The 20,163-nt window shown below is 39.9% G+C and overlaps 1 protein-coding gene across 1 annotated transcript in view; it reads left to right on the top strand.

The window, feature by feature from the left end:
* fras1 (Fraser extracellular matrix complex subunit 1) overlaps nucleotides 1–20,163 on the top strand; it is a 307,798-nt gene that overhangs the window by 89,246 nt on the left and 198,389 nt on the right. Inside the window, 6 exon segments of the mRNA XM_042487917.1 lie at nucleotides 4,130–4,222; nucleotides 6,868–7,027; nucleotides 9,836–9,972; nucleotides 11,969–12,052; nucleotides 15,442–15,543; nucleotides 18,202–18,393. Of these exon segments, the coding sequence (XP_042343851.1) occupies nucleotides 4,130–4,222; nucleotides 6,868–7,027; nucleotides 9,836–9,972; nucleotides 11,969–12,052; nucleotides 15,442–15,543; nucleotides 18,202–18,393 (768 nt within the window).

Below are 20,163 nucleotides of genomic sequence, written 5' to 3'. Positions count from 1 at the left end.
TGCAGGTACACAAATTTTACGGTTTACCGTAAAATTGATGTGAGCAGAGAAAGCCCATGACATAACCGCGCTATAACTAAATATATTCTTTGTGAATTTGCTAGTGTAACTGAACTAGCTAGCTAACATAGTTAATGTTAAGTTAATGCAACACAGTGATAATTAGCTATTTATTCAGTTACGTTTGGTTAGCTAATAATAGAACATTGTTTTAACTAATAGAAATTAATTTTGGGTGCAGGTAGAGGTTTAGCAATTCGAAGGCTTAGCTGTGTAACCAGGCTACAACTATGTTACATATTGTTATTAAATTGTAAATGTAGAAGATTAATGTGAAGTTTTTGCTAAGATTTCAGTTAGGCATCAAAGCTAAATAGCAAGCATAGTTGTCTACATAGTGCGTATAACATTAACATTAGACCATGTTAATAAAGTAAAATAACTCTTGTTTGCTTTATACAAAAAGTCAAGTTAATAACTTAATGATGCTAAGCAAGAAATGAAATCACTTATGTCCTATTCTAAAACTAATTAACCAGGCAACATTATTATTATATTATAATTATTGTTAATATGCAGTGCAGCACATAGAATAGCTTAAATGCTAAATTTACTCATGTTACATTCAGTTATTAGAGGTGCCAAACAAACAGGACAGGACATACAACAGCATGATTTTAAACAGCATTGTATTTGTGGAATAAGATGAAGATGATAATCACAAGCAGTGTTTAATTTCAAGAACCTCGGACAAAATCTTTCATGTGAGTAAAACAAATCTGTTGTGTATTCTTACTTGACATAAGTTAGGATGCTGTATTCCTACAGAAAACACACAAGTTGAAGTCTAACAACAAGAATATCTCTTCCAAAGCGGCTTTACCTCTGAGAAATACTTTCAGAAGTAAACCTTCAATTGATTGAAAGTTTTTGGAGTCTGACAAAGAAAGAGTGGGAGCATGGGAAAAAAGTTCAGTTACACCCACAAGTTTGTGTTTTGTGCAGTTCAAAACGCAGTCCCACTTTCAATGTTTATTTAGAAGTTGTGAAGTTTATTTTTCAGCTCCTGAATGTAAAACACCCTTCCTTTGCCACAAGAATCAGGACCAAAATCAAACACTGAGTGAATCCAACAAATAGTCTTAAACATTCAGGATCCTTTTTTGGTGATATTTTAATCCCCTCCTGTCCATGTCACCTTGAAGTGCAGATCTTAAAGGCCTCATTTAGTCACTTGTCTTTGTGAGCTGCCCTTACGACAAGAATCAATGAAATAAGAGACTATTGTGCAGCGAAGTCTGCCGATTGCACAGTTTAATCTGCCACAATGACGACTGTTTGGAAATGTTAGTTCCAGCTTAGCTTTTTTGGTGCATTTGAATTCACAGGGACACATTTTCAAAGCTCTTTTTCACTCCATCTCTCCGGCTGCTCCTCCCCATGCTTCTTCTAAAATGTGATTTAAACGTCAAAGCCTGCGGTGACGGCGTCAGATCCAATCCCTGAACTAAAGCAACAATCAATGTCTAATGAATTCCACTCTGCTGGTTAGCAATCCAATGTTAATTAAAATTAGTCATCATGTTCACCAAGCCGTGTGCCCCCTCCGTCTAAAAAGCTCTTAAAATGTGACTCCTTCTCACCTGCACTGGGATGAAAGAGGTATTAGGCTTTTTATCATCTGTCTGTCTCCGATTATAGGGCTTTCTTTTGAAATCCATTACCATTCATCTACAAGCTTAAATTTCCTTTTCTACCTCATCGACTTTTCTGAAATCAATCTCTAAATTTCAGAGGAGTATTTTTATAATGCAGCCTGTCTTCTGTCTGAACAGGACAGCTTATCACCTTGCTCATTGTCTTTCACCTTTTTTTCCCACACATTGCACTAATAAGCTGCTGCTTAGTCCCTTTCTTGCCTTTGCATTTTTACAAGAACCGAACAACGGCGGCATCATGCTGCACCGGCAGTGTCCGAAATTAACTTTTTGACTCACCGGCCGATGAAAATGAAAAAATCCAACAGCCAAGCATATTTTTTTACCTCCCATAATGATAAATTGCCATTTCTTGTTTCACATATACATTTGTTTCAGTACGTTTCATTGAGAGAATAGTGTATAATGTTGAGGGCAAACTTAAGCAAAAGGCCAGAGCTAATTCTGAGGCAAAATTGTTTGCTGCTCATCACCAGCAAGTTCACTGTGGTAAGCAGTGATGCAGCTTAGTTTAATTACATGACTATTTTGGTACAAACCCAGAAGTGTGGCGGATGACTTCCCAAGATTCACTCACTAACCAAATAATCTACCCCGATTTGGTGCTTGGTGGGTGTTAATTTTGGAGTCTGTGCTCCAGTGTGTGATTTCAGACAGCATGTCAGCATCACATGGCAATAACAATCATTTACTGTCCCAGTTTTAGGGTAGCTTTTCTCCTCCTCTGTTCAGAGGGTAACAAGCTCCCTGACATAATTGTTTTCCCAACATGTGGACATTTGCAGCCGCCGTTCTTTCTGGAGTCAGCAGGTAACTGCAGCCAGTTGCTTTTTAAATTTACCTCGGCGGGTCACACACATAACACGTCCGGCCCATTGTCCCCTCCTGCTGACTGTCCCTTTTATACAGACACAGCTTCAGCGCTAATATTGCCTCCCATGATGGCTCAAAGGCAACACAACTTTGTCCCCCCATTCTGCAATTGTACCTTTTATACGGGACGGCGAGGCGGCCTTGAACAGGCAGTGTTAAAGGTGCTTTAGTTTCTTTGTTTTAGACACATAGTGACTGAGTCTACAAATAATCAGGTAATCAACCCCCTTTATTTTGAGAATTATACCCTCGTATCTTACATCAGCTTTATATAAAGTGATGTGATGAATACCATAAATATATAAAGACTTGTCACATTCATGGTCCACCGTGTTTTTAGGTTTCTGATTTTGTTATTTTATAATAAGACAAGAAAGAGGCTTTTAGATCTTGAATTCAGTGGCCACTCTTTCACAGAATCGCAGAACCCCCACGTAATTACTATTTATTTACCAGAAAAAGCAACAGCAGAAGAAAACCTTGAGTCTTAATACTGCGAGAATTCATCCGTCCAATAATAAATGAACTCTTCTCCTTGAGCCTGAACCATCTCTCTTTATTTGCAGCAATAAAATCTGAAATTGGATCAAATTCTTGTACTACAGCCATATTTTGGTAATTAAATTTGAGGCAGCAGACAGAGGAAAAGCTAGAGAGGCTGAAAGATGGAATAGAGGGAATCGAGAAGAGACACAAGAACAAGAGCTTAAATATGTGAAAACATTTGAGAGGTTTAGACTGTTAGTGCTAGTTTCTAGCACAAAGGGGTTTGGTGGCTGTCATGATGGATACATTTTCCAGATGCTGTCAAATTCAGCTGGTGGTCTTGATTTTTGTGTGCTAGAAGGTGATTGATGATGTTCTGAAAGTACAATTTTATCCCTCTGTCTGTTTATTCATGGCGAACTGCTACCTGCTCTACAGCTGACACTCCAGTTGTTTTATTTCCCATACTTATTTATGCATTTAGTTGCCATTCTTCCACCTATTTACATGTAATTTGCCTTCGGGTGTACCTGTTCAGTTTTTTTCTCTTTTTCTATTGACACAAGCCATTCACTGGAGCTGCTTGGGGGTTGCTTTCTCTAACCTTGTACAAATTGTATTCCTCCCTCACTGTTTTTTTTTCATTCCGTATAATTCATATTTGCAAACACGCAACACCTAAACTATTCACTGGCTCTGGGTCTTGTCCTGTCTGCTTTCCTATCCGGCCTCAATCAGGGCGTGTAGGCAGCACAGATAAACGACTGCGTGTTGAATCTGTATTGTGTTGTAACACCTCCGCTGCGCTCGCTCTATATTCTACACGCTGTGTATGCCTGATGGAATTCTCATATTTTCATTATTGTCCGTTCGGTTGTGGTATTTGTGTCACGTCGGTTAATTTCCATGGAAATGGGCGGACTGTAATCGACAAGTTTTGTATTCATGCTGGTTAAAGGGACCCACAACCATTTTCTCTTTCTGTCTCCGGGGATTTGTGAGTATTTTGGTCGTGCATGGTGTGTATTAATATTGTGTGTGTCTTTTTAAAGGGAGAGCGTTTAAGGATCCCTGCCAACAAGTGCTGTCCGGAGTGCGTTTCCTCATCCCAGGGCTCCTGCCAGTACGAAGGAGTCGTCTATGGAGTAAGTGAAAGTGACAGAAGAAAAGACTCTTTTTATGTCTATTCTCTGTCTTTCCTCTTCTCCTGATCAACCAACCCTTCTACAAAACATTAAATATGCAGCCTTAGATCAGTTTAAAAGCGCATTACACAATACTAAGTTTTAGATGTCCAAATACTTATGTGTAGTTATGTGTCTGGAGCCTAAATTCCTGCACAGGGAATTTTATTGCTACTGAATACACAGTATACACTGACATTTTTGGACAACAGTCTACTCGCAACTTTGTACCAACTCCTGCGACCGGACATTAGCCAGAAGAAGGCTTGGTAGAGGAAAATCTCTCGGCCCACGTCGGGTCAACCTCGCCCTGATGACGGCTCTCCTCCCTCTCTTTGGCCAGCACTTTCTGTTTCTCCCCTATAGTCTGACTGGCCGCTCGACATTGGTCGTTAGTGAAGATCCTCTCACAGTCTGATACATTCAGTCCAAACCCCACATAACTTTTTACAATGTTGATAAGTGCTTCTCTATCATAGAAAAGTCTTGCTTTAGCAGAAGGGGCCATGGAGTCCAAAATATATATATATATCTCACAAAAAAGTTGCAAGGATTTGTGGAGCTACTGGCTGCTGCATCTACATGTGCTGCCTTTGTCATAACAATCATAACATGCTGAATCGGCGGGAAATAGCAGACGAGGGTCGATGAGTGCCAGTGACGCAGGACATACAGCGGCTAGGACGACAGACGCTCTCTGATGGCCCAGCATTGACTGTCTGCCGTCGGCTTGGTTTGTCAGGGCCTTATCCTTTTCTGTTTCAACACGAAAATGCCCGCATGCACTTGACTTGTCTGTACAGAGGCCTGACCTCAACCCCATCCAGCGCCTTTGGGATGATCTTGAGCACAGACCTAATTGTCCAACATCTGTGTTGGACCTCACCAATGCTCTTGTCGCTAAATTGGGACAAATTCCTGCAGCCAGGCTGTTAAATCAGGTCAAAAACCTGAAACTAAGTATAAGCTGAAATAACAGCAGAGGAATTGGTTTTGGAATCATACGTTCAGCTACCAAATATACTCTACATGTGTATGTGGTGTTTTTCTCTTGTCTTGGTGAGAAACCCTAAATAACATCCAAGATGATTAAACCTATAAATCATAAGTAATTTGTTTTCTAAATTTGGTCACTGCTGATAAGCTGGACCCACCTCCTTCCCGCCTCCTTGTCATTACAGAAACCATCACTGTCTCATTTATCTTTCATCAAGTGGCCTCCCTGGACTTCTTTGCAGGCATTTTGGACAGTTTATGATTCCACTAGTGTCCTTTCCCCGGTGAAGTGGCACTTTACAACAGATCTGAACTAACAGGAAAGGTTTGGAGAGAGTCGTGGCCTTTCTCTGAATCTTCACTGAAAATCAGCAGTGAAACTTTATAACTACTGTATCCACTGCTGCTCCTTTTTAAGGAAGAAATGTTGAGAAAAATTGAGCTTCTCTCTTTTTGCAGACATCCCAGGTCACAGAGGACGGTGGCTTTCGTAATTGTTGATGCCTTTATAGTTTCGGAGAATGTAACATTTTGCGTTTTGAATCTACCTGTCGCAAACATGCAGATAATTTGTATTTCACAGAAAGAACGAGTTTGAGAACACAAAGCTGTAACCCAGGACAGCTCCAGAATCAGCACCCTGGACAGCGGTCGAGACCCAAACTTTTAATTTAGCATCTGTTTTAAAGGTTGTAAATTTCCACGTTGAAAGGAAGACTTTTCATGCTGGCTGCATGCCAGAAACATAAAAAGCTTGTTTTTCACAGAAATCTATTCTTTCCAGGGTGAAAAAGCATTTAGATCAATTCTCTATTAAAACTCACGCTAATGATATATTTCATGCAGACTAAAGGAGGTTTTATTGCACAGCCTGACGCCTCCGAAAATGAGTAAAGCCAGATCCTCACCTCTATCATTTTGACTGCAGGTGATTTTGACATGCTGATTTCTCATTAAGACTGAAAGAACAACAGTGAACTCAAGCATCCACAAATTAATGTACTCTACTCTAAATACTCCTCTAATTAATACCCCAGAGGTGGTTGAATAAGTATAGATTCCATCAGTCTGCTTCTGTCAGTCACAGAATAGAAACATCCTCGTGGTTTTACACCAGCACATGTTGGCCTGAGGCGTTTGTGTAACACTAGTATATACACATATGAACAGAATAATCTAGGAAGATCGCCAACAAGCTTACTGCTCGCCTAAAGCAGAGCCAACAGTCGAATTTACTCTTTACTGGACATCCTGCTCTGCTGAAACAACTTTGCACAAACTGATACATCTGAATTTCAGTTTTCAGATATAAAGGTAATATCTTCTCTCAGCCTTATCCACATTCATACACCCTCTTGTTTTTTTTTTTCTCCTTCCCTCTTCCCATGGTCTGTTTGACACATCTCTCCTCTTACCTTCTCCCCCCTCTGTGACTCTGTTCTCTCGTCTGTCACTCAGGCTTAGGCTTACAAAGTCCTCTCGTCCATAGAGAGCAAAACAGCTTTCCTCATCCCTCTGTCTCTCTCTGCCTCTTCCTCTCCCTTTTTCTTGCCTCTGGTTGTATTCCTGTGTGTAACTGTCTGTCTCTCTGTTTCTCTGTTTTCCCACAGCATGACAGTCAGTGGAGTCCCTCGCCCTGCTCGGTGTGTGTTTGCACAGGAGGGAGCGTCTCCTGCAGCGTTCGCCCCTGCCCTCCTCTCAGCTGTCCGGAGGACCAGAGTCCATTCACCCCGGCTGGAGAGTGCTGCCCCAAGTGTGGCCGCAGCGGAGGTAAGAGTGGTCTCAGGCACACTTCCACATACAGATTACAAATGCAGCCACTGTTTCTTCTGGATTTTGAAGAACTTTTTGGTATATTTTTTGGTATATTTTGTATTAACTCCAAATCCCCTTGTTTGTATCATTAACACTTTCCCCTCTGGAGTATTATTATTACGTTGTCAGCCAGCGCCACCATTTTTGGTCATTTTTGGTCATATTCACCAGTTTTCAAGACCTCCAGAATATTTTGTTCTCTCAGTATATAAATAATGAATACATCAAAATCAAGACATACAGACAAAACATTTTACTCTAGCTTCTTCCATTCCTTTTTATCAACACCTGAATTTGTGCAAAACAAAACAAAACAAAAAAACAGTTTTTGGGGAGGCTGGCTGGCCTGACGGCTGCTGTGGTAATTGGTAACTCTGAGCAGCGAGCAGGGGAATAAGTGACAATTTATTTCTCCCTTGTTCTCTGATGATCTGAATAAGTTGCTCGGTGTGTCTCATGTTGCTTTTTAAAAAATAACGTTGCCGAGAGCATCTGCAAAGCTGCTAAATAGAAAGAAAGCAAGTCAGTAGGCCCCTCTTCCTGTTACCCTGGGAACGTCTTGTTTGTTTGTTTTTCATTTCAACATCTGTAACAGCGCCCCCTACAATACAACAGCGAAAAACACTGATTGACGGAATATCTCATCAGCGGCAGGGAAAGTGTTAACTATGTTTTGTATTATATTGTTGTATTGTTTGTATTGGTTTTCTTCTTCCAGGCAGCCTTTTTATTCAGTTTATTTCATAGGATATGAAAATGAACTCCAGATGGTGGATGATTTATTACCTTAATGCAGTTATTTTTTCCTTTTTTTTCCAAATTAAGGTTACGTTGTAGATGTAAAATGCAGTTAAGGGTAGGGACTTTTTTTTAAAAAACATTGTAGACATGACAGCTTTGACTGCTGCACACGTACAATTCAGAAAACAACAAAATACACACCATGCTTTTCGCAACATCCATATTTGCACATTTGCTATCTTTGCACAGCATTTGTTTGCTTGTCTGTCGACATAAAGTATGCTTTTATCCATATTTCCAATTTCTGCAGTGGAAACACACACAAAGTCATCAAAAAACTCGAAATACTGCAAAAAAGAGGGGGGGATCTTGCCTTGGAGATAGAAAACCAGATTACATTTTAATGAAACTGGTGGGAGGATTTCTCCACTATTGACTATGTGTCAGTGATGCCCTGCTCTACTATTATATGAATAACACCACACATTTAGACTGGGAGAGCCCTCAGGCTGCTGCTGCTGACCAACAACAGCTGCACGTCAGTTATATTCTAGCACCTTTCTCTCAGGCAGGTTTAAAGTATCTGGAGCTCTCACTTGCTACCTGACGACTGGTGGTTAAATAAAGACATGCAAGTAAACAAAAAAAAAAAACAACACAATATAGTGCATTAAGTGAAACACCATGACCTATTTCACACACTCACAGACATATACACACACACAATGGCATGCCCTGTGGACTTCCACGCTCACACAGGAAATCTGAGTGTGTTGTGTGTGGAGCTGAGAGTCCTACCGAGCAGCAAACTGCCTCAGGTTAGCTTACTTCCTCCTCTTTGAATAAACATGAACTCGACTCTAAGTTCAGCTTCTTCTAACCTCTAATGGGTTTTTCTGATGCTCCTTCTTTTGGCGAGGCCTTTACTGTTTTTATCTAACCACTCCATAGTATGTATATATATATATATATATATATATATATATATATATATGTATATATATATATATTATGATTTTGTCCGTCAAGATAAGTAGGCCGTCAAGTAGAGCTTTGGTGCAGCATGGGACTAAATTTTGTATTTGGATATTTTGTTTTCTAAAATTACACAAAGAGAGTACATGTAATTTATCATTTTTCTTCCTTTAGTTGTTGCTTTTTACAGCTGTGTGTATTTAATTGAGTTCCAGAGATTTTATTCTAAAGTCCAAAGATGTGAATTTGGTGCGTTCATCCAAACAAATAATAGCAATAAAAGCAATAAAAATGTAAATGTTTCCAGTACAAATCTTAACCAAAGAGATAAATGTTTTTCATATAGTAAAATGATTAATGCTTGCAGGGTTACAGGGGCGAGTTAAATGGTGCATTATTTTTTTGTGTGTGATTGTTAATGAAAATTAGCTTTAGCTGGTGACTCACACTAAAAGTAAAATATGATAGAATAGAATTTAGGGATTTTTTAAAAGCCCATTTCTTAGAAAAATTAATAAATCCTGTTTAATTCAATCATGTTTTCTCAAAACAAACCCTGTGATGCATGCTGTTCTGCCTCGTATGTTAAAACTCAGATGACCCTTTATGTTTTTATTTACGCCCCTTGAAGCTTTGACATATAGGCGCATCTTCAGTTGACTAATCAGTAATATCTGCGCTGGGAAAAAGATCACCCAGACAGATTGTTGTCGTGATAAACCCTGAGTTTTAAGAGTGTGCAGAGCAGCTGGGGCCGAGCTGAAAGGTTAATCTCGACTCTAATGATATCTTGGAGCAGCTATGATGCGTCCCAACGGTTAGCAGCTAATTAGCGAACTCCCCTTTTTTTCTCTCACTGTAAATCAGTGGGTTTGAGGGCAAACAATGCTCCAACAGTCAGCTCATTACCTGACACCTATTTTCAGCGTTTACTCATTCTGTGTGTGTGTGTGTGTGTGTGTGTGTGTGTGTGTGTGTGTGTGTGTGTGTGTGTGTGTGTGTGTGTGTGTGTGTGTGTGTGTGTGTATGTGTGTGTGTCTGTCTCAGAGTCTTGCTCCTGGCAGGGGACTGTATACAGAGACGGTGAAGAGTGGAAGCCCAGCCTCTGTTCCCGATGTGTCTGCAGCAGCGGGGAAGTCCAGTGTTCGGTTGTAGATTGTCAGCAAGTGGCCTGCAAACGGTGAGTTTCTGGAAATGTAACGCACACTTTTTAGGATTTTCATGCTGGCAGTTGCACTAACTCTGTGTCTGTCCCTCTCAGCTCACTTCTTTTTTTTTTCTTTTGCCCTGAAATCGAAAGTCAGAGAAAAAAAACAATACCTTTTATTCAATATAACTGATCATCCATCTCATACTTATACTGTACATCTTTCCTTAGGATGGGAATGCAATCCGTCTTTATAGAAACACCAGACAAAGATGACCTTGTTTTCTGTTCCGCTGCGTCCCTTATTGGTGGCTTTATTACCGGATTGCTCAGAGCAATTTTTCAAAAATGCAGACTCTTGATTTGTTTTCATACCAAATACACACTGGGACTTTATATATTATAATGAAGTGGAGAACATTATAATAAATCCCACGGGAGTGTGACTAAAGGGAGCAGCGCCGCACAAAAGGACGGCACACGCTCATCTTTTAGTACCCTATCTGCTGAGCTCGACTCAGCAAGACTCAATGTAAGCGTGCACACGGGAACGCGTTTCCGCTGAGGGGTGCTGCACGGTATAAACGTTAATGTATGTGCAGGCACTTAGACAGGAGCGGCTGGAGAACTCCATCAGCTGTCAGTCCAATGAATATGAGATCCTTTGCCTCAGACGCATTCTTGTCTGTACTGCAGGGTTCGAATTACACAGTGCTTTCAGGTGTGCACCACTACTAAAACATGTCACGGTCAATAACAGGGTTACTGCGAAACAGATACTAATACCGCTGCAAGCAGTTAATACCGGCAGTAACATTTCATAGAGGCACAATAACAGCAATGTAAGAATCACGCAAAACCTTTATAACCTTAAAAATAAGGCAGAAGGACACAGGTACACTCTTTCTGCTTCTGATAAACAACCTTTGAACAAAATAGCTGAGCATTATTTAGCAAACTTAAATAAAACATCTGTCTGCAGCTCTCAGCTTCCTCTGTCTCGCTGTCTTTTCTGTTGGTCAGTGGGACGAGTTCAGGTGACTACGTGAATGTAAGAATTTGAGTGCAGCGCCGCTTCACGCACAGATGACTGCAGCAGGGACAGACACACAAGTTAAATAGTGGAGACTGTTGTTCGGAAATGGAATGTAATGAGCAAATAAACACACAAAATTGACATATTAATTCTATTTTTTTTTATTTAAGGAATCTTTATGTGCAGAAAATATATAATCTATAAAAATGTGAACAATTTTTTAGAGCTCCCCCTGAACGTCTCAAGGAAGGCTTTCAGGGGAGCTTGTGTCATTTCCAGGCGAGCTGAGCTCCTCTTAGCGCCCCCATAATCGAACTGTGCTGTACTGCTCGGTGTTTTTTCGATGAAGCCGCACAGGTACACAGGTACTTTGGGCAAATCATACCTATGTTCATCATCTGCTGCATCAGCCTCAGCACCCACCACCCCACACACCCATTTTTAGCCATAACAGTATTCATCATGGCGAGCTTGCCACCTGGCGAGTCAGCTGGGGTTGATTCGGTCGACTACAGTCAAAACGTCTCTGATAGGACGGGACTTTCGAGGTGCCGCATGCAGTCAAGAAATATCTCCAATGTACTATTCTGCTTCTGAAAACCCCAATACTCAAAATCTCCATTACTGTTTTGGAAATTTTGCTTCCCTTCCCAGGTCAGATAAACAAGACATAACGTATAAGACAACCGTAGAGTTGTTGAAGGTGTATTTCACAGCGGCACACTTGCAATTTCTCCAGACGGTTTCTGACTTTCGCTCTGTCTCTGCGCTCGAGGCACAACGATGAAACTGATGCTGATTTTTTTGTAACTCTTGGTAACATTTGCCAAAATGTCTAACAGTATTGTCACAGGTGATATTAACAGTGCTGTTCATGATATAATTTTATTACACCACAGAGGAAAAATGGGGATTTGTGCTCACTTGTTTTATTATTGTGAGCCATCTGTGTGTCTCTTTCATTCTTTCTTGACTGTTTTTTTTCCTCTTTCTTCAGCACGAAAACTTGGTGATCCAGCCAGGTCACTGCTGTCCCCAGTGTGTGTCCAACCCCTGTCTGTCCTCTGGGAAACAGTACCAGGTAGGAAACTGTGTGTGTGGATGCACCGCTTATTGTGTGGATAAATCCTCTGTTTTACACAAAGCATCTGAAAAGAGCCATTTTTGTGTGTGTGTGTGTGTGTGTGTGTGTGTGTGTGTGTGTGTGTGTGTGTGTGTGTGTGTGTGTGTGTGTGTGTGTGTGTGCGTGCGTGTGTGCGTGCGTGCGTGCGTGTGTGTGTGTGTGCACAGCTCATCATCACTCTGCTCTGATGTGACCTGGCACATTTTATTCTGTTTTGTGTTTCTCTGCACAATCTGTTAGAATCTGTTTGTGTGATGACGGGAGACTTTGACATATGCATGTGTGTGTGTTTGATATTGAGATGAAAGCAAGCTTTTTCTCTCCTCTCCTCTCCTCTCCTCTCCTCTCCTCTCCTCTCCTCTCCTCTCCTCTCCTCATTTCTTGTCTCCTCTCCTCTCCTCTTGTCTCCTCCTCTCTCTCTCCTCTCCTCTCCTCTCTCTCTCCTCCTCTCTAATCTCAGGCTGCATCACCTCATCTGCTCTTGCTTTCTCCTGCTGTGTTTATAGTGTACACACTCCTTTTCTCCCTCCCTCCTTCTCTCCCTCCCTCTCTCTCTCTCTCTTTCTCTCTCGCTGCCAAGTTTCTCCTTTGATCATGTCTGTGTGTCCCATCCAGTCTAATGTGTGTTTCTGTCTTCCTAAGACACACACACACACACACACACACACAAAATGCCTGCACACACGTACACACTGACACTCATGTTTGCGCAGTCATGACTTCAGATATGTGTTTTCTTCTTCTTCGTGGTGTCAGGGGGCGTTTCGATTTGTTATTTATTAAAGAGAATGAATTATGTCGCGTGGCTTCTGGTCTCAAACACGCAGCGAAGTCCTTATAGAAATATGGTCTGTGTATGTGTGTGTGTGTGTGTGTATGTGTGTGTGTGTCTGTGTGTATGTGCGTATGAGTAAATAGTCTTTGTTGTTTATAATCATGTCGTATCATCTTGCATTTATTTTCTTTACCGCAGAAATGACAGTAATTTGGACATTAGAATGAAACAAAAATGCAGTTGTCAGATGATCTGTTGTTTGGTTAAAGGGAACAGGCTGATATTTTGTTTTGGTTTCATGGAGTTTGATTGATTATGTTAATACAGCAAAAAAGATCAATATTGGAAGTTGTTTACAGGAAGCCTCTTTAACCTAACATGATACAGCATCTGAGAGCTTCACTGCACTTTGTGTCACTCTAAGTGCTGGAAAGTGAGTCAATATTTGAAATGTTGTGTGATTTTTTCAATAAATAAGTTGTGTGTGTGCACACAAATCAGTTGTTTACGCTGTGTAAACTTGGGTTGTGTAAATCAGTCTGGGGTTGGCTAGACATTGATTCTCCTTCTTACTGAAATTTTGCAGGAAGAATAACTCTTAGTGACTTTTTGGGCTAACCAAAAACCATCCACGGACACCGATAAGCCAAATTGAGTGCTTTAGGCAGTTTCCACCATTACAAGTATTACATTTTTAGCACTCTTAGCTGCAAAGTAGTAACATTTTGTGATAGCAGGAAGAAATAATTATCTATAACCAGAGTCAGAGCAGTAATGTTGGAAATCTGAATCCGACTGTTGTAAAAACTTGGCTGTAATCTGAGATAATTGCCCTTTTTCTTTTGAAATAATGAACAAATTTTCATCCTCCAGACTAAGAACTGTTAATAGATCAAGATCTAGTTTGAAAAAGCAAAAAAATTAAAATAACTACTTTGATTTAAAGTTCACTTTTGTGTTTTTTGTATGCTTTGAGGAGCTGAGGGTCCAGAGCTTTGGGATCTAATATTTTTTCATTTTAACCCCAGCTGTGACTGCTTTTCATCTTTAATGGGGTGGACACATTGTTCAGTGTCTCTAAATGTGCATAATTCTCTGTATAATTTTTGTGTTCCTGTGAGTGTGTATTTGCAAATGCCTTGTGGATGTGTGTGTGTTGTGTGTGTGTGTGTGTGTGTGTGTGTGTGAGATGGACTTCATTAATTTTAGACATGTTCAGAGTTGTGTGTTCAGACCTCTTTAGATCAGCATGTTTGCTCAGGTGACAGTGAAGCTGTGTGAACTCTTACTGAACCAAATGTAAGTTTGAGTGGAAGGGATCTGAGCTACGGTGGATTATAAATCACTAACTCACATATATACTTCATGCAGGGTAGTGGTGTTAAAGGAGCTCTTCAGAGTGCGTTGCCGGGCTTTGATCCCTTTGATAAATGGCTGTGATAAATGTTAGATCACTGCAAAAATGTCTCCTTTCTTGTGAAATAATGAATTAATTTCTATTCTCCAGGCTTCAGTCAATATTTAATCGAGCAGTTTAAGCCTAAAGAGGAAGAAGCAAGTTAGGATTTAATCTGACAACCACAGGAAGTTGACCCCAAATTGAAACAGATTACATATTTGAGGCGTGACACACATCACGCATTTGAGCCGCTGTGGGACAACTTCACTTCATTATAGCGTCCTGACGAGGGAGTGCACAGACCAACACTTAACTAATTAGGAACACAGAAGCTGATTAAGCAGTTACACTGTCCATCACTACCCTGTTAGCATTTGGAAATGTGCAGATCAAGATAAGCTGGTTAAAAACTGGGCTGAACTAGTTTGAAGCGTGAAGCGTTTTTGTTTAGTCTTAGATCAGATTTAGCTATTATTTCAACAGTATGAGCGAAGACCAGTTTAACACTAAAATATAGTGATTTAAATGCTGCTTTAAGAACTCTGTCTAAAAAAAACCCCCAAACTTTTCAACGAGAGTAAGAAAATTTTTACTTTAAAACTGCTCCAAAAATGCAAAATTGCCCAACAATACTTGATGAGCACAGAGGCCTAGCAGTGTCTTTACTGTTGAAACCTAGTTATCTGTCAGTTGTGTTGTGAAATATGTATATATATATATATATATATATATATATGTATATATATATATATGTATTAAAAATTAATTTTATTACCAGCAAAAATGGGTAAGGGCCAAAGTTCAGCTTCTTTACGCCCGGATTTTTAAGTCATGAACTTGTTGACATTTGATAGCTGGTATTTGCCCCTGACAGCATTGTGTGTGTGTGTGTGTGTGTGTGTGTGTGTGTGTGTGTGTGTGTGTGTGTGGTGTGTGTGTGTGTGTGTGTGTGTGTGTGTGTTTGGAAGCCATTCACACTGCTAAGGCTTCCTGCTTCTTCTCTGTATCTGCACACAGAGAAGACGACACTCGTATTCAAATGAGCTTTGATTTTCCTGCAAACAGCCCGTGATTCACTGTGTGTAAGACCGTGTGTAAGTGTGTGTGTGTGTGTGTGTGAGTGTGTGTAGTTTGGCAATGTCTCAGCTTGTGTATTTGTGTGTTTCTTGGCAGCATGGCGAGCAGTGGCAGAAGAACACCTGCACCACATGTGTGTGTGACCGGGGTCAGTCCAAATGCCACACACACACCTGTCGGCCTGTCACCTGTGACAAGGTGGGTAATCTTACACACACACACACACACACACACACACACACACAAACAAACACAAACACACACACATGGAAACTAATTTTCACTCAGTTTTTTTACAAAATTCACCTGATCTGTTTGGCTCTGTGTTGAAAACAGTGGATGCAGAGATGGTTAACTATGCCAAACCACACAGAAATGTCTGCTCGCTGTCTGACAAACACACACACACACACACACACACACACACACACACACACACACACACACACACACACACACACACACACAAAGCGAAAAACACACACACCTCGGCCGACATGTTATTGTTAATTGTATGTAAATTTCGGCTTGCAGTTTTCAGTAATCTCTTGTTAGTGAAGTCAGGGAAGACCATAAAACAAAATCCAGACACACAACAAAAACAACCAAACATTAAAGGTTTACGCTCACACAAGTATGTAATAATGCCAATACAAGTGACAAGTAAAATAAAAGATAGAATAAAACCAGAATATACTAAAAATATTGCATGGATAAGGGAGGTAAAGTTGCTGTGGGGTTAAAATGCAGTTACACTGCAGTGATTAATGGAGAAACGGACTCAGGAAAAGTTAGATGCAAAAGAAAAGTTTTACATTTAGATTTTAATGGACAAAAGTTGGGAAATATTTAAGATAATCAGAGATGCTGAAAGCAGCATAACTGTCTTTGGATCTGACTGGAGGCGACCAGCTGACTAAAGATCTAAGGGCTCAAATGAGTTTATATTCTTTAAGCATATCAGAATGTATTTTAGCCTCAAGCGACAAAGTAATTTATAAACTACCAGCAGAAGTTTAAAATCTGTCCTTTAATAAACTGTAAGAATGAGAATTAAAGCACTTCTTCTTTTTGTTCAGACTAAACTGAAGACCCTGATGAAGGCCACTCATTGAAACACGTCAGCTATGCAATACAATTGTTCTTTGTACTAAAAGTTTTGCTGGACCTTTTCAGACCTTGTCCTCTCTCCATGCAGCTTTCAAAGAGGCGAGGGTGTGTCAGAAATATGTACTCTGCTTCTTGTTAGAGCCACAGCAGCACTCTGAATGTGCTGCAGAGGTTTTAATGGTGTTTTTGGTCAGAAAACATTGCAGTTGTCAACCTGGCAGGAACTAAAGGCACATGTTTTTGTACGATGCACTACAAAACCATAAAAAGTGCATTTTCTCATGTCTGAAGAAGGGAAAGAAAGTCACATATGTGGAGGTAATAAATGTTCATGGGAGCATTATCTAGTGTGCAGACTTTAATTGTATTTTTACAGTTAGACTAAAAACATAACAGCAGTGACGTTTTTAAAAACAACTTGGCACATTGGGGCTTCAGGACACTTAGATTACTTGCGGCTAGCAATATAGAGATTTTTTTGTGGTTTTTCTTATGTATTTTTTTAACATTTGAATCCTGGTCACCATGGGGCTCAGTTTTTGAGAGATGAATGTAGCCTTTTCCCCGTGAACCTCCAACAGTTTTTGGTTTTAAAACTTCACCCAACTTTCCATCGGCAGGACAGTCTGCAGATATTGACTGAATATTCATTTTTGGGTGAACTGTCACTTTAAAGTCTATTTCAGAATTTCGTTGCATCATAAGAGGGAATTCTTTTTGCAGTTAGGCAGCTTGAAAAATGTGTGTGTGAAAATAGTGTGTTTTTTGCACATTAAATAAAGGCAAATTTTCAGAAACCTTAAGTATATATGACCAGTAGTTGCGTAGGTGTTACAATAAATATTTCAGCGGTAGTGAAACAGAGCGCAGAAGGTCTTTATTTTTAAAGCGTGCACCCTCTCTGGTGCACCAGTTACGCATCATTCAAGTGTGCAGAGATGTTTTTCAGCAGTTTTATAAAAAGTTCACACTATTTCTGTTACTGAACACAAAAACTAATCAAAAGCAGCGAGGCCTTATGTGCTCTAATAAAACCTATAAAGGGGAACACCTGCTTGGGGGAAGTGCTTATCAGCCCTCCTGCTGTTTCTGTGAAGCCAGTTGAAACCCTTTTGAAGCACTTTGCTCTTTCACTTAAAGTTTTTAAACTCTACCTTTAAACTTAAAGTAACAATATTCTCAGCTCTCAGCCCATTGCCTCCACTGATGATAGCAGAAAAAAAAATGAATCGAGCGGTGCAAAGAGAGGATCCCTGCGGACTAAAAGCCTCAAAACCCTGCTCTGAAGTAAGCAGATACAAGGAGAGAAAAGCCGAGATAATGACTACCTGCTCTGTTCTTTTAATAAATGTGATTTGGACTTAAGACACCCTGCCTCAACTTTTAGAGGAAAGAACTTTTCTGTAGTAACATAAAGTGTCTTCATGAGATACAGAAGATCTCAAATTCTCAGTGGAGTCACATCTGCAGCATCAGTAAATCTACACCTCTCAGCACTTTCAAATAAAGTCGTAAGAAATGTCTGGCTTAAACTGCTTGGTGTGTTTTTCCCTTAATAATGCAACACACACTTTATCCTCTTATCTCTCTCTGCTGAGACGCACACACAAACAAAAAACTGCAGTTTTATAAGCTGCTTGGATTTTATTTGTCTTGTCTCACAGCTCAGTTTGCATCCCTTCACTCGTGCTGTCGGTACTGTACATGAAAACCAAACTAACACAAACCTGTGCTGCTTCCCTGCAGGGTCAGACCAAAGTGAAGCGTGCTGGTCAGTGCTGTGATGAATGCGCCGCTGCCAAGGGAAGCTGCCTGTACGAGGGCGCGGTGCGTTACCATGGAGACATGTGGAACGGCACGGGCTGCGAGTTTTGCACCTGCAGCCGGGGTCAGGTGCTCTGCCAGAGGGCCGAGTGTGGTCGTGTTGAATGCCCGCAGGTGAGTCTGAAAGATAAAAGATCTTCGTTATAAACCACGGAGCCAATCTCGCTTCATATTTGGAAACTGTAGTTTTCGGTTTTGTCGTCACAAACATTTCCTCTGAGGCGTAACTGCCCTCAAAGGCTGGAAAAGAGTCATCGGTTTGATTACTTTTTATTTAGCTGAGCCAGAAAGCGAAAAAGCTGCACCTGGCTGAAGTGGACCATGACAATAAATTAGATTAGTCTTTGTTTACCTTACAATAACTGTGGTGGAGACTGAAATTGTTTCCGGCGTTACAACGTGCCAGAGTTGTATAATCTAGTATTGAAATTGCTGAATACTATTTTGTGTCTGAGAATCCTTCAAAAGCATGAATCTGTTTCTCAAAATGGATTTGCTGGATCATTTTTATCTCATCTTCATGCCTCATGCCTCCTTCAGCACAGCCCCTCGTGTTTTTCTTTTGGTCTAACTAGACTTAGACTGATGCCTTATAAAAAAGTCAAGAAATGAGATAATTATTATAAAAGCCTAATACTAGCAGTCCACATAGTGACTAATTTAAACAGCCTAAACCTGCAAACTTATCTCTGTGTGCTTATTATCTGAGCTGATTCAGTTTAAAGTTGTCACATCAGCCCTCAGTTAGCCATATAAGTCTGCTACTTTAGTCATTAATGCAACAACAAAAACTAAAAAGCCAAGACTTGGCTGAAATAAACTACACCATGATGGTTTACTTCACAAGCAGTGGTGTAATGTAACTAAGTACTTTTACTTGAGCACAATTTTCAGGTTCTTGAACTTTACTTGATTTATCGTATTTTTTTCCCACTTTATTTTTCTAAAATAATGTAATCCAAGAAACAGTAAAGTCATTAAATATAATTAGAAATTATAATCCTGTAATATAATATACTTATTCTGACTTCTTTTGGATCTTTAGGATTTTTTTTTTTTAGCCATTTTTTGGAACATCTTGAATATAGAACTTTATTTGTAACAGAATATTTTTACACTTTAATATTTCTACTTTTACTTTACCCTCTGAATGAATTGACACTTTTCTTGTGCTGTATTCAGACATCTTTACAAGTATTTAAACTTTCGAAATCTGAGCAAACTGGTTTGCTTTCTTTAAAAAAAAAAACCCCAAAAACAATGAGCCGCTTTGCAAGAACTGTTTCGCAAATTGAATGGAATTTATTACTAGAACTATTTTTACAGAAGCTAAAGAAAAATGTCCCAAAAACAATATTTTTTTAATCATAATGATATGTTTAAATTTTTGTAATTTTCTGGTAATTTTCGTGTACTTTTTACTATTTTTTTTGCTGATTTTTGGGTCATTTCTTCTTACATTGCTCATTATCTTTTACCCTATCCTTTAGAAAGACATCAGGCCAATTTGCTGCAGTAACAGCTCACAATACTTCTTCCACCACTGTTTACCTATGAGATTAGATTACACTCCGTCTGAATGAAGAGCAGTTGTACTTTCAGAAATATTTGTATGTATAAAACTCTGACCACTTTTTTTTAACCAACAGAAGAGGATAAGTACAAAACAAACTCCAGACCTGTTCTTTGTGAGGAAAACACAGAAAATGTGTTTAACCTTAACGAGGTCATATTTGCATTACCTGCATGCTTTTTTTTTTATCAGTAATTGATGTAAAACATCATATTTTTTCCCACACGCTCCTCATGCTTTAAGCTTCTCTACCAAAGTTCTCTTTCCCCCAAAATGCAGCATGTGAGCACCCAGAAATCCCATTTCCTGGC

The sequence above is a fragment of the Plectropomus leopardus genome, chromosome 6 (assembly GCF_008729295.1).
Source record: "Plectropomus leopardus isolate mb chromosome 6, YSFRI_Pleo_2.0, whole genome shotgun sequence".
NCBI lineage: Eukaryota > Metazoa > Chordata > Actinopteri > Perciformes > Serranidae > Plectropomus > Plectropomus leopardus.
Note: the sequence above shows the minus strand (reverse complement) of the source record. Positions and strands in the feature narration are given on the sequence as shown.